Source organism: Danio rerio, chromosome 6, assembly GCF_052040795.2.
Source record: "Danio rerio strain M-AB ecotype USA chromosome 6, GRCz13ab, whole genome shotgun sequence".
Taxonomy (NCBI): domain Eukaryota; kingdom Metazoa; phylum Chordata; class Actinopteri; order Cypriniformes; family Danionidae; genus Danio; species Danio rerio.
In genome coordinates this window covers 35,165,651-35,179,564 of record NC_141026.1, presented here as the reverse complement: position 1 = coordinate 35,179,564, position 13,914 = coordinate 35,165,651, and the positions used below count along the sequence as shown (strand labels likewise).

The window sequence follows — 13,914 nt, the reverse complement described above, 5'->3', positions numbered from 1 at the left end:
TATTCAAGTGCTTAAACAAGTTGCTGGTCCAACAACTTTAAAAGTGCATGCTTATTAACTGTCGTTGCAGCAAAAAAAACATGATTTAAAAGAAGCAATTCCTTTTCAAAAACTATATTTGTAACGCAAGTAACATAATTACAATGACTTTAGTAACTGTAATCAAATTACTTAAATTTAAAATGTAATTCTTTACATTACTGCGTTCCTCAAAAATGTAATTAGATTACAGTAACAGGTTACTGTGGAAGGTGTTACACAACACTGTTGATAGCCTTTGTATTTATAGGCTACATTATGCATTGAGTAATAAAAATAAAAATATATTGTTTCATATTACCAAGGTTCCAAATACAGAATCTTTTCTTTAAATTGTATATAAGCCTATACATGTATTTGTCAATTTTTTAACAAATATTTAATAATTTCTAAAATATTTATAGTAAACTTAAAAAAGTGGGGGGCTCAGAGTGCATACAAATACATATGGAAGACAGAAAAAACATTTAAATTGGAAAATTAAACAAAATTATATCATCCAATATTTTGAGTGTTTAAACTGTATAAAACAAAAATGTGCATTTACATAAGTGGTTTCTAGTTTACAGCAACGATAAACGCAATAATAGTACTGTATTGTTTGACAACAAAAATAAGCAGCAACGGACGTCCTAGCTATTCACATTGGAAATAAGCTTTTATGCCTAGATGTTTTAGTGCATAGAGATTTGTAGCGTCTGCCTGAAGAAACATTTTGTGGCCTGGGTGAGAGGGGTCCTGAGTGATGTTACCTGCCCGTTTCCTCATTCTAAAGATTTAAGTCCTGAAGGTCGGGCAGGTGCACACCAATTATCCTCTTAGCTGTCCTAACAGTGTATTGCAGCCTTCTTATTTTTTATGAATTGCATTATGGTACGTTAATCTCTGCCCTGCACTTTGGATGTAGAAAATTTGCCTGCAGAATAACTAAGTGACTTTTATATCATTATATAATTTCAATTTGACAGTGGACACACTAAATACAAACAGTTCTGTCCAAACAGCTTACAAAAGTTGATTTTCATCATTGATACCCTTTAGTTTTATTAGATTTTCCCCCAATTTCTGTTTAATGCAAAGATTTTTTTCAAAACATTTCTCGACCTAATAGTTTATTCTGTAGACAATAAAAAACAATGTTTTTTAAGGGGCTAATAATATTGACCATGAAATATAATTTTAAATGTAAAAGCAGTTTTTCATTCTAGCCGAAGTAAAACAAATAAGTCTTTCTCCGGAATGAAAAAAAAATATTACAGGAAATACTGTAAACAAATGTCTTGCTCTGTTAAACATCATTTGGGAAATATTTGAAGAAAAAAAATCCACTAACTTTGACTGTATATAAAAAATTAAGTACTTACAGAAAAAGTACTGGCTGTTAGCTATGTAACAATGTAATGTAATGCAACAACACAACAATTAAGGATCAAAAATGTATCATGCAAAAAACTTGTGCAACACATCCACAGTTCTGCAGGCTGAAATTGCATAGTATATATGTATCCCATATCCTTGCATACAGTAATTTCATGCAAGAGAAAATGTCAACCCACACCTGATTGACCGACTCTTAAGAAGTGGTCAGTGGGATCCGCTCTGCCTCTTTGCTTTCCAACCGAGTGTCAAGCCCAGGCTGCTCTGTAATACATCAAACGAGGGCCGTGGCGCCTGCCCTCCTCCCCTCTATACGCTCACTGTTAATTAAAGTCTATGTGGAGCAGCAAGCAACAGCGCGATGTGGACTCTTATTCAACTCAAGGGCAGCACTTACACCTGAACTGCTTCGTTGTAAAAAGCTCTCGGTATGTCTGAACCCCAGTTCTCGAACACACTAAAGCCATTCTGTCATATTGGCCCAGCGAGGTCTAACACCTGGTAAAAGCTGTCCATTAGCTTTCTGGCTCAATTTAGCAGCCAGTTTGCTTTGAGCCAATAAATGAGGCATAAATGATTAATTACTCTGGAGCCACACTAAATTGCATCTTCACAAAGCTAATTGGCTGATGGCACCACAAGAATGCTATCTGGCGGTCCAGCAGTTCACAATAAACAGTCTACTTTGCAGTTTAAAGAGCACAATTAATTGGATATTTAAAATAAATAAACACAATAAACGAACAAATAAATAAATAAATCAAAAAAAAAAAAATAATAATAATATATATATATATATATATATATATATATATATATATATATATAAATATATATATATATATATATATATATATATATATATATATATATATATATATATAAATATATATATATATATATATATATATATATATATATACTGTATATATATATATATATATATATATATATATATATATATATATATATATATATATATATACTGTATATATATATATATATATATATATATATATATATATATATATATATATATATATATATATATATATATATATATATATATATATATATATATATATATATATATATATATATATATATATATATATATATATATATATATATAGCTTTGGTTCTGTGAACAACTGATGACATTTCCTATGAATATTGCTTAAAAATCCTTCAACTACAATAGGTAAAAATAACAAAACAAGACATTCCAGATACTTTTAATAACCCGCAACTAACAAAATAAATTTTTAAAAGGCCTCTATATAATCATTTGTTTTTTTAAGTTTCCTTTACAGAATAAGACAAATATCAACATTTTACTCAAACACACCTAAAGCCAGAGCAACTAAAATTTCTTGTATTTCTGTATATTCACATTAATTATAACAGTACTATTACTAATAAGTATTATATAATATTATTAATTAATATTAATTCTCTAAATGGCACTTAAAATGAATAAATTATATATTAATATTTCCATTTTGAAGCTCTTTAAAACAAATTGGGTATAAAATATTATTTAAAAGTACTAATATATATTATAACTATGTAAATATTATATGTATATACACTCACCACCACTTTATTTGGTACACTGCTCCTTAATGCAAATTTGTGATCAGTCAATCACATGGCAGCAACTCAATGCATTTAATCATGTAGACATGATCAAGACAATCTGCTGCAGTTTAAACCAAGCATCAGAATGGGGAAGAAAGGTGACTTAAGTGACTTTGAACATGACATGGTGGTTGGTGCCAGACAAGCTGGTCTAAGTATTTTAGAAACTGCTGATCTACTGGGATTTTCATGCACAACCATCTCTAGGGTTTAGAGAGAATGGTCTGAAAGAGAAAATATCCAGTGAGAGGCAGTTCTGTGGGCACAAATGCCTTGTTGATGCCAGAGTTCAGAGGAGAATGGCCAGACTTGTCTGAGCTGATAGAAAGGCAACAGTACCCCAAATAATCACTCAATACAACTGAAGTATGTAGAAGAGCATCTCTGAATGAACAACAGATCCAACCTTGAGGCGGATGGGCTACAGCAGCAGAAGACCACACCAGGAGCCACTCCGGTCCGCTCAGAACAGGAAACTGAAGCTACAGTTCACACAGGCTCATCAAAATTGGACAGTAGAAAATTGGAAAAAGTTAACTTATCTGATGAGTCTTGATTTTTTTGCTGCAAAATGTGGTTGGTGGGGTCAAATTAGGTATCAACAACATAAAAGCATAAATCCATCCTGCCTTATATCAACAGTTCAGGCTGGTGGTGTAATGGTGTGGGGGATATTTTCTTGGCACTTTGGGCCCATTAGTACCAATTAAGCATTGTGTCAACACCACAGCCTACCTGAGTATTGTTGCTGACCATGTTCATCCCATTATGACCACAGTGTACCCATCTTCTGATGGCAACTTCCAGCAGGATAACGTACCATGTCATAAAGCGTGAATCATCTTAGATTTTTGAAGGAGTTTTGATCATGGCAATGAGTTAACTGTACTCAAATGGCCTCCACAGTTACCCGATCTCAGTCCAATAAAGCACATTTGGGATGTGGTGCAATGGGAGATTTGCATCATGCGTGCGTGATGCTATCATGTAAATATAGACTAAAATCTCTGAAAAATATTTCCAGTACCTTGCTGAATCTATGCCACAAATAATTAAGGCAGTTCTGAAGGTAAAAGGGGGTTTTACCTAATAAAGCTAATAAAGTGGCCAGTGAGTTTACATATTATATGTATGTATGTAAACATTTAAACCATTAAACCGTTTTCCAGAGATGGGTTGCGGCTGGAAGGGCATCCGCTACATAAAAACTTGCTGGAAAAGTTGGCGGTTCATTCTGCTGTGGTGACCCCAGATTAATAAAGGGACTAAGCCAAAAAGAAAATGAATGAATGAATGAATGAATAAACCATTCAATCATAATACACACATTTTAGAAAGACTTTTACATTCTAGGATTGTAAATAGCAACATTTTAAAATGATAGTTCCCCCCAAAAATGAAAAATACTTTTCGCATTTATTGTTCCACATGTATTGTTGTTAGTTTCTTTCTTCTGTTGAACACAAAATGATACTGTATATTGACGATTGCTGGTTGCTGGCAGCCATCAACTTCCAAAGACGGGAGAAAATATTGCGAAAGGCAATGGATAACAGCATTTCAAAATTTCACCTTTTTTTGTGTTCAAGAAGGCTTCTTTTGCCACTGAAGGCTGATTACTGTAAATGATGGGAGGATTTATATTTTTGAGTGAACTATCCATTTAAAATGTATTAATGTATCAATGTATCATATAATTTATATTTTACAAGCTCGCTCATTTCAGTGTATAGAAAGCTTACTTATCTTTGGAAACATGTAAACATTTCCATTCCAATTTTTTAGATGAATACCACCAATTAAATTGTCTCATCAGCATTTGTCATGCCCTCAGAGGCTGCTTCTGTACACTTTTAAATGCAGTTACGAAACACAGCCTGAATCATGTCTTACTCCATTGAACAGTCTCTTGAGAAATTGGAAGATGCACAATTACATTTTTTTTTTATTATTTTGTTGAAAAAAAAAATAATAATAAAAAAATCACACATCATTTTATAAACAGATGTGGTCGTGAATATTACTTGAATGCCAATTCCTATGAAGGTGCATTGGGTTTTAATCCAGAAAGCCTTGTATGAGGATAAGATGTACTAAAAATGGCTTGCATGTCAACACTGACAAATGATAATGCAGGTCTCCTTGAAGTCTACACAATTACTTCAAGCATTCAGATACAGCATCCAGCTAATAAAATAATTAATATTGGTTTAACACAATAAGTTACTGTCATTTTCAGTCCACTCCACTGTTTGGAGGCACTCAGTTGGAAAGAGAATCATTTGCACATCAAAAGATATTGGGTATGATTGTGTATATTTAATTAAAAAAAATTTATTTAAACAGCAATGAATATTCAAGATATCGACCTCAGACTAAATATATGTTATATTGTTTCTTAGGGCACTAACATACACCCAGCACAATAAGGTGCAAGACATGTTTGTGCGATTTGTTGATATTTTCAGACCAATGCAACAGTAATTTTCACGTTTTGCACAATGTTGTTTAAATAGCAAATCCATTTGCACAACTTTGTGGACTCATGGGCTGGTCTAAAAAGGAGGTATGTTAAGGTGCATTGTTGGCGCGTTGCTATTTTGAAGAACAGAAATAGAATGCACCATTGACCATCTAAACGCAGATCTAAAGTCCAGCACTGAGAGCATTAGTTATGCGCCTTTGTGGGTTCAAATGTAGACACATTGTTTAATACGCACAAAATGTACAGCAATACACAAATATCTTACAAAAAAATTTAAATTAAAGGTTAAAAATATGTTACAAAATATATTCATTCATTCATTTTCTTTTCGGCTTAGTCCCTTTATTAATCATGGGTCGCCACAGCGGAATAAACCGCCACCTTATCCAGCATATATTTTATTCTTTGTGCTTAACAAACAAAATTAAATATGTAGGCAAATATGTCTTCAGTGGAGTGCGTACAACTCCGTTTCCTTATCCACCAAAGGGATAAAGAGTTAAAGTAAAGAGGTCGAATGGAGGAGGCTCATTCTTTATCGTCAAGCTGCAGATGGTCTGCTTAACTGTTTTCACACAAGTCAAGCATTCAGTTCGTCCATTCAGTCTTTCTACTTACAAAGTGCGCATGTAAATATGTAATGTAATGTGCGCATGAAATGTGCCATGGCACGACTCAACTGACTCTTAAAGGGAATGTTAGATGAGACTCTGGTTGGTTTAATGCACGTTATACTCAAAACACACTCTTAACACAATAAGAGAATAAGCACAACCCTGTTAGACCATTCACAGCGGCACAGAGTATATTTTTGGGTCCTTAAAATAGCAAAAGTGGATTCAGACAAGCCCTTAATGCTTTTGTACCATGCACTTTAGACTTTGCGCCTAGAGTAAAATAGAGCCTTTAGAGTTCCCAAGAGATCATTTGGGTGTCCAAACTAATTTCACAAGATTAGTAAGGGTGGTACAGAGGTCACTATGGAGGATACTAAAAAAAACTGAAAAACAAAACAAAAAAACTATTGGAATCAATTTTATTTAACAAAGAAAGACAAATTCATAAGGTTTTTTTATTTGTACGTTATCAGATATACTGAAACCTGGAAGGTTTGTTTTCTATTAAATAAGCAATATTTCTGCAAGAATACACTAGGATGAACCTAAATAAAACTTAAAAAAGGAAAGCTATATTCTTCTAAAAAACGATATGTTAAAATGACAACATAAATGTGTATGTTTGCCCATTCAAAGTGTCCTACAAAGCTAACTCAGCTTTTAAGGAAAAAACTAAAAAACTAAATGCCTCTGAAAAGCAGTAAACCTCTAGAAATATGTGCGATGCATCTTAAAACTGTAGTGAACAGAATCGTGGTTAAAATATTATTCATTATCCTTTGATCACTGCCAAAAGAAAATGCAATTAAATGAGTAGTATTGATCTTTTTAGATGATCCTCACCCCTCAACATTAGGCAGAATTGAACAGTTCTGCCTTTAATCTACTAAAACTCTTCATTTGATTGCATCCTATAACTACCTTGTCTAGCCATATATTTATACCTATACATATGTGTGTGGATATACAGATTTTCTGTATTCTGTTGAACACAAAAGAAGTTATTTTGAAGATAGTTCTGTAACCGTTGACTTCCATGGTAGGAAAAATAGATAGTATGGGAAGTAACAGGTCTCCAGCTTTGTTCAAAATATTTTCTTTTGTCTTTTACAGAAGACAGAAAATCATAATGGGCTGAAAAAAAGTGAAAGGTGAATAAATATTACAGAATTGTAATATTTGGGTGAATTATCCCTTTAATCTTTAGAAAAGGCAGAACGGTAGCTTATTACAGGTGCTCCAGTTTCCCCCACAGTCCAAAGACATGTGCTGTAGGTGAATTGAAAAAACTAAATTGGCCGTAGTGTATTAGAGCTTGTCAAGTCGTCAAGTTCCTCTCATCATGACCAAAATATAACAGGTATACCGCAAGTATCAATGCCAGCAAAATACATGCATGTGCAGTGAAAATATATGGTCATGTATCATGCATTTTAGTTTGTATAAAGATTACACAGACTTTTTCTGAAGCGCAATAAAAATGCAAGTGTAAACAAGGAGTTTTTTCAGTCTAAAATGTTGGTAAACTACGATATCACATTTTAAACTTTAGTTCATGTGTAATTTAGCGGTGTGAACATAATATCTCTGAATGTAAAAAGTTCAAAGTTTACATAGACTTTTACATAGTTAGCTTAACAAAACCTACAGCGAATGAAGTTTGGGGACTACAAAAAATATATCCAGGTTAGTGAGATCACAAACGCTTCAGGTTATGCGTATTTACCCTGCGCAGGGGCGTGGCTAGAGGCCAAATGCTGCTATTTCCAAAGAGTGTGTTCTGTTTCTGTATTTGGGATTGCAAAAGACATAAAATAAAGAGAGAAGTGCTTACAATTTAATCTTAATTATGCTCCAAAAAAAAAATAAATAAATAAATTATATATATATATATATATATATATATATATATATATATATATATATATATATATATATATATATATGTATAGCATTTGACAAAGAACAGCTTCCAGAATCTCTCCCAGTTCAGTCTATTGTTAACGGTATGTTGCAACAAGGACGTAAACATGGATGTAAACACAGGGAAATGCTGTTTGGCACTGTTAACAATTTAGCTACAAATTTATATTCATCAGTCAAACCCCTGTAAACAGCCACAATCTTCAGCAGTGATACAGTGTCTCTCTATACGGGTGCTTTCCCTACGTTCTACATTTCAAATACAAACTCATAAGAGATATGTGAACGTTTCATATTACTTACACATGCTTATTCTGAGGATGTAAAAGACACTTGTCTGATTTTATTTTAGAGAGCAGGTGTAAGCTGTGTCCTCTGTGTCATATTCAATCTGATTTAGGCTCAAACTGATACGCCTAAGAGCTACTCTGACAAACAGTATTTACACAGCAGAGGCAACGTGCGTGCTTGTGGAGGTATGACGCTTTTTCTGGTGACATGGAGCCAATCCGTGAATCACAGCACATTATGTCAGCTGACCAATCAGAGGTTTTGAGGGTGGGTTTTTGGAGGAACTAGTAAATATGACAGTCATTTTCATGCTAGCTAAGTAGTGCATAATCAAAGTAAGATATGAAAATACAACTTGATTTTTTTTTTACAAATGAAGCATGCACACACATTGCTTTGCAGCTTAAAAACACAGCCAAGCCTTAAAAATACACTCTGGCTCACCACTTAAAAACAAATAACCTTCTACTGTAAACACAGCGTCATTGTTTGTTCAGCAAACTTCATGCAACAAGCCACAGGGGTGTTTAAAAAGGTTGTTATTTTTGTAATCCCACTGTGTGACACTAGGACATAAAGAGGTGTAAAGTAGTAAGGAATACTGTAACATGGTACAGATGGCTCAGCTCACCAGTGACGTTGTTTCTGTTCTGGGACTCTTGTCTTTGTGTTGCATTGCATTGCTCTTGAGCCTTCATATGCGCAGCCACCAGAGCACACGCAGGATGAATCGTTTCCACCTGTGAATGATGATAAGAAAAAAAAAGTGTGAAATTACAAAATGCAGCACTTATCAAGAAAGCGCATAAACATGCTGAGCCCATTAGAGAAGCTCAGTGAAAGAGCAATTTCACAATTTCAGTCACCTGCCGTTAAGTCAAACAGACAATCAAATCAGGGAGAAAATAAAAACACTTACAAGCATTTCAAATACTATTTGCCAACAGCTTGAACATTCATTTAACTCCATTTGTGTTCCACGGCAGCTAGATAACATGGATTTTATAACAGTTATTTTGCTGTTAACAGTTCCGAAATGAATCCTACATCCACAAAAGGGATCTAAATCTTTATCAGACTGAGACTTGCAAGCATCTCGTCAATAAGCCCCAGCCACACTCCAAAATTAGTCTGCAAAATCTCATTATCTCTGAAGCAGCCATTGAACCCATTTGAGCCTCTTGCCATCATTTTCTACAAATAAATGCATTACGAAGACAACAGAGAGAAAAATAAGGAGACAATGAACATATAGCCAAATGTGTTGGGACGCTGTCTAATCCACAACATAAAAGAAAAAAGTTGCTTTGGTTTTACCTCTTTAGCTGCACAAAAAAGGACCTGTAATGGCCACCCACTTATTCCAGAGAGGAATGAGAGAGAGAGTCAGAGGTGGGTGAATGCTAATGATCCGATTAAGCCCGAGGTTATGATGGAACGAGCTGTGGAAACAAATTCAGAAGTTCCTGAAACAGGCCTACGTATCTCCAAAGGAAAACAGAGCTGGTGAATCATAACAATACCAGAAAAAGGGAGTTGTATTTATTCTAGAGGGAAGCTTCAGGCATCCATGTGTCATATCAGTGATGTGTAAATCAAATCCGTAGAATGACGTGAGCATGGAAATAAAGCTAAACATTCCAAGCAACGTTGAAAATTAGTCAGTGGGTGCTTGACGTGTGTTTATGTCCCTTTCACTTCAAGCAAACAGGTATGCGTGTTTTCAGGCCCCAAGTTGCTGCAGCGAGTGAGTGAATTTGTTTGTGGCTGTTTGTATTTAGAAAACTCTGCGTGTTTGCTCGTCTGTTTGCCTGCGAGTGCTTGTTAGTGCTTGTGTTTTCTCAAAATTCTAAACCAGAACAGATGGTTGCGCTGTTGGTTTTGGTGACCTCTGTCGCCTGCTGGCAGGTGAGATAAGAGAGGAGGGGAAGCGGATGAGTTAGAGAAGTTTTCTCAGGGTGACATACAGTACAGTGCATTTGTACAATAAAAGAAAAGACTCTCTCACAAACATGCCTTGCAGTTCTTTAAAAGAGCCGGATTCTTAAGGATGGAAAACTGCTTTCAAATATATATATACAGCTTTAAATGCACATCTTATGAAAAAGCTAAATAATTACATTTTATTATACAGCTTCTTGGGTTAGTGTGTCATTTTGTTTCTTTAGATATTAGCTTTTATTCAATACCATAGCTGTTTGTGCAAATTATTTGCAAAGCTTCAAATGTCAAACAGAGCTATTGGCTGTAAATAGAAAGAAGCGATTCAAAACATTTGTAAAAATATATATATTTGCTTCAACCAGAGTGACATAAGTGCATCTGGAAAGTATTCATAGTGCTTCACTTTTCCCACATTTTTATGTTACAGCCTTATTCCAAAATTGATTAGATGCATTTATTTCCTCAAAATTCTACACTCAATACCCCATAATGACAATGTGAAATTTTTTGAAACTGCTGCAAATTTATTAAAAATAAAAAAAAACTGAAAAAATGCATGTACATAAGTATTCACAGCCTTTGCTAAATCCTTTGTTGATGCACCTTTGGCAGCAATTAAAGCCTCGAGTCTTTTTGAATATGATGCCACAAGCTTTGCACACCTGTCTTTGGGAATTTTTGCCCATTCCAAGATCTATCAGGTTGGATGGGAAGCGACGATGTACAGCCATTATCAGATCTCTCCAGAGATGTATAATAGGATTTAGGTCTGGGCCCTGGCTGGGCCACTCAAGGATATTCACTGAGTTGTTGTGAAGCCACATCATTGATATTTTGGTGGTGTGCCTCATGTCATTGTCCTGCTGGAAGATGAACCGTCGCCCCAGTCTGAGGTCAAGAGCACTCTGAAGCAGGTTTTCATTCAGGATGTCTCTGTACATTGCTGTATTCATCTTTCCCTCTATTCTGACTAGTCTTCCAGTTCCTGCTGCTGAAAAACATCCCCACCGCATCATGCTGCCACCACCATGCTTCGCTGTAGGGACGGTATTAGCTTGGTGATTAACAGTGTCTGGTTTTCTCCAAACAAAACACCTGGCATTTACTCAAAAGAGTTCAATTTTAGTCTCATCAGAGATGAGAATTTGGTTTCTTATAGTCTGAGAGTCCTTCATATGCTTTTTAGCAAATTCCAAACAGGGAGTGGTTTCCATCTGGTCACTCTACCATACAGGCCTGATTGGTGAATTGTTGCACAGATGACTGTCCTTCTTTAAGGTTCTCCTCTCTCCACAGAAGAATGCTGGAGCTCAGACAGAGAGACTATCGGGTTATTGATCACCTCCCTGACTAAGGTCCTTCTCCCTGATCACTCAGCTTTAATGGCCGGCCAGCTCTAGGAAGAGTTCTGGTGGTTCAAAACATCTTTCCCTTATGCATGATGAAAGCTACTGTGCTTAATGGAACTTTCGGAGAAGAAGACATTTTTCTGTAACCTTCCCTGTCCTTGTGCCTCAAGACAATCCTGTCTCGGAGGTCTGCAGACAATTCCTTTGTCTTCATGCTTGGTTTGTGCTTTGACATGCACTGTCAACCCTGGGACCTTATATAGACAGGTGTATGCCTTTTCGAATCATGTCCAATCACCTGAATTTACCACAGGTGAACTCCAATTAAGCTGAAACATCTCAAGAATGATCACTAGATACAGAATGTACCTGAACTCGATTTAGAGCTTCACGGCAAAGGCTGTGAATACTTATCCACAGGTATTATTAGTTTTTTTTTTTTTTTATAATAAATTTACAACAATTTCAAAAAAAATCTTTTTTTCACATTCCCATTGTGGGGTATTTGTGTGTAGAATGTTGATGAAATAAATGAATTTTATTCATTTTGGAATAAGGCAAACTTGCACCACATTTTTGGGTAAGTAATGGTACCTTTACTTGAGTCTGATTATTCAGTACTCTTTCCTTCGCTGCCAAGTTTAAAATAAACAGCAATTTCGCCCTACTACCTTATCTTCATTTTTGAAAGAATCTTCCACCCCATCTCCTACTTTTCCTCCTTTTAGCAGGGGGAGCTCTTGAAACCTACCTGATCTCGAACTCACTTATATGCTCATTGACCAGGCGCAAGTCTGGGCTCAATGCTCTTTCCTGGGACAGCATGCCAAACCTGCTAATACTGTCAAGCAATATCTAAGTGTGAAAGACATTTAAAGAAAATTTAAATACATTTTTTTTTTAAATCACATTTAGTCACAACATGCCTGAGGTTCAATTAAATTTGATGTAATTTGCACTTAACCGGCACTAAACAAGTTTTGAGAGTAAATGAGTATGCCTGATTTCGTTAATTTTGAGTTCCCCTTCGGGGGGAACTTCAGCACTATAAGTGGATTTGATTGTAAAATCCACGCATTGGGAGGTTCGGTTCAGAAGCTACTCGTCTGAAAGAGTATTGAACGGGCCAATTAAGAATGAATTGGCAGCGCAAGCCTGCGCAGGTGAGCGGCATAAGCAATCAACTGAGTATATAAGCTCACCTGGCGCCAGCAGACGCTATCCTTTTCGCTTCAGAGACTTTCTGATCGAGTCGATGAGGGTTCCTCCTGCTGTGACCAGCGATTCTGAGCGAACGAGAGCATTCTCCCGGTCCAGAGTGTGTACACGCAGTGGCAGACGGTCGAGCTGGGTTTCTCCCTTGCCTGGCGTTCTTTGGGTCCGGTCCTCCAGAGCGGTGCGTATAAAGTTGCAAACTTCACAGAAAGAGCAACACAGTCGTGCAGCACGTCCTTATCAGGACGGCGCTCCGACTGTGCGTTTCTGGATGCGGTGGTTTCCTGTCCTCGGATGATGGGCGCGGGCACTGCGTTGCATGTCTGGGGGTCCAGCATGTTAATGCGCTGCTCGCGGGCAGTTCATGTCGTCATTGCGATGCCATGACTGTTGCGCAAGATCGCGGTTAGCCTTTGCAAAAGGGTGAACCACCCCAGTTGTCCCCTGCTCTGCAGCGGGCACTCGGGCAGATCTGAGGGTTTCAGCGAGAGATAATCCGTCGCCCACGGGCCCGTGGACCTCCCGCTCCTCTAAGCGCTCTATCCAAGCTTCGGGCGGGGGAAGCGATCCGTCTAACAGATGGTAGCCCTTACGCCCGATGACACCGGAGACCAGATGTCCACCGCGGCATCGGAGGGTGGGCTTTCATTGTCCGATGATGATCCAGACCCGCTCGCCCCCTTCGGGCTGGTGAGCGCTGTCACTACGGATCCTGAAACGGACATGTTAGCCGTGCTTTCCCGGGCTGCTTCGGCCGTGGGTTGGAGATGGTTTATCCCCCAGCTCCGCGGCCGGACCGACTAGAGGGGCGTTCCCTTCTTCCCGGAGGTGCACAGTAGGCTCACGCGGTCTTGTAAAGCACTTTTTTCTGCTCGTGCTGCGTGTTCCTCCACCCTAACCACTCTTGACGGTGAAACAGCCAGGGGGTATGTGGCGATTCCTCAGGTTGAGTGCGCGATGGCGGTAAATCCGCGCGGCGCCTCTTCTTGGCGGGGTCCGCCTCATCTCCCATCCAAAGCCTGTAAGTTATCTA

General features: G+C 37.0%; 1 protein-coding gene across 2 annotated transcripts in view; it reads right to left on the bottom strand.

The window, feature by feature from the left end:
• ghrhrb (growth hormone releasing hormone receptor b) overlaps nucleotides 1-13,914 on the bottom strand; it is a 79,693-nt gene that overhangs the window by 50,801 nt on the left and 14,978 nt on the right. Inside the window, exon 2 of one of the 2 annotated variants that reach the window (XM_087257580.1) lies at nucleotides 9,005-9,113. In XM_087257580.1, coding sequence (XP_087113706.1) covers nucleotides 9,005-9,113 — 109 coding nt within the window. Of the gene's footprint in view, nucleotides 1-8,975; nucleotides 9,114-13,914 lie in introns of both variants that reach the window. The other variant, XM_087257581.1, reaches the window with a different exon arrangement.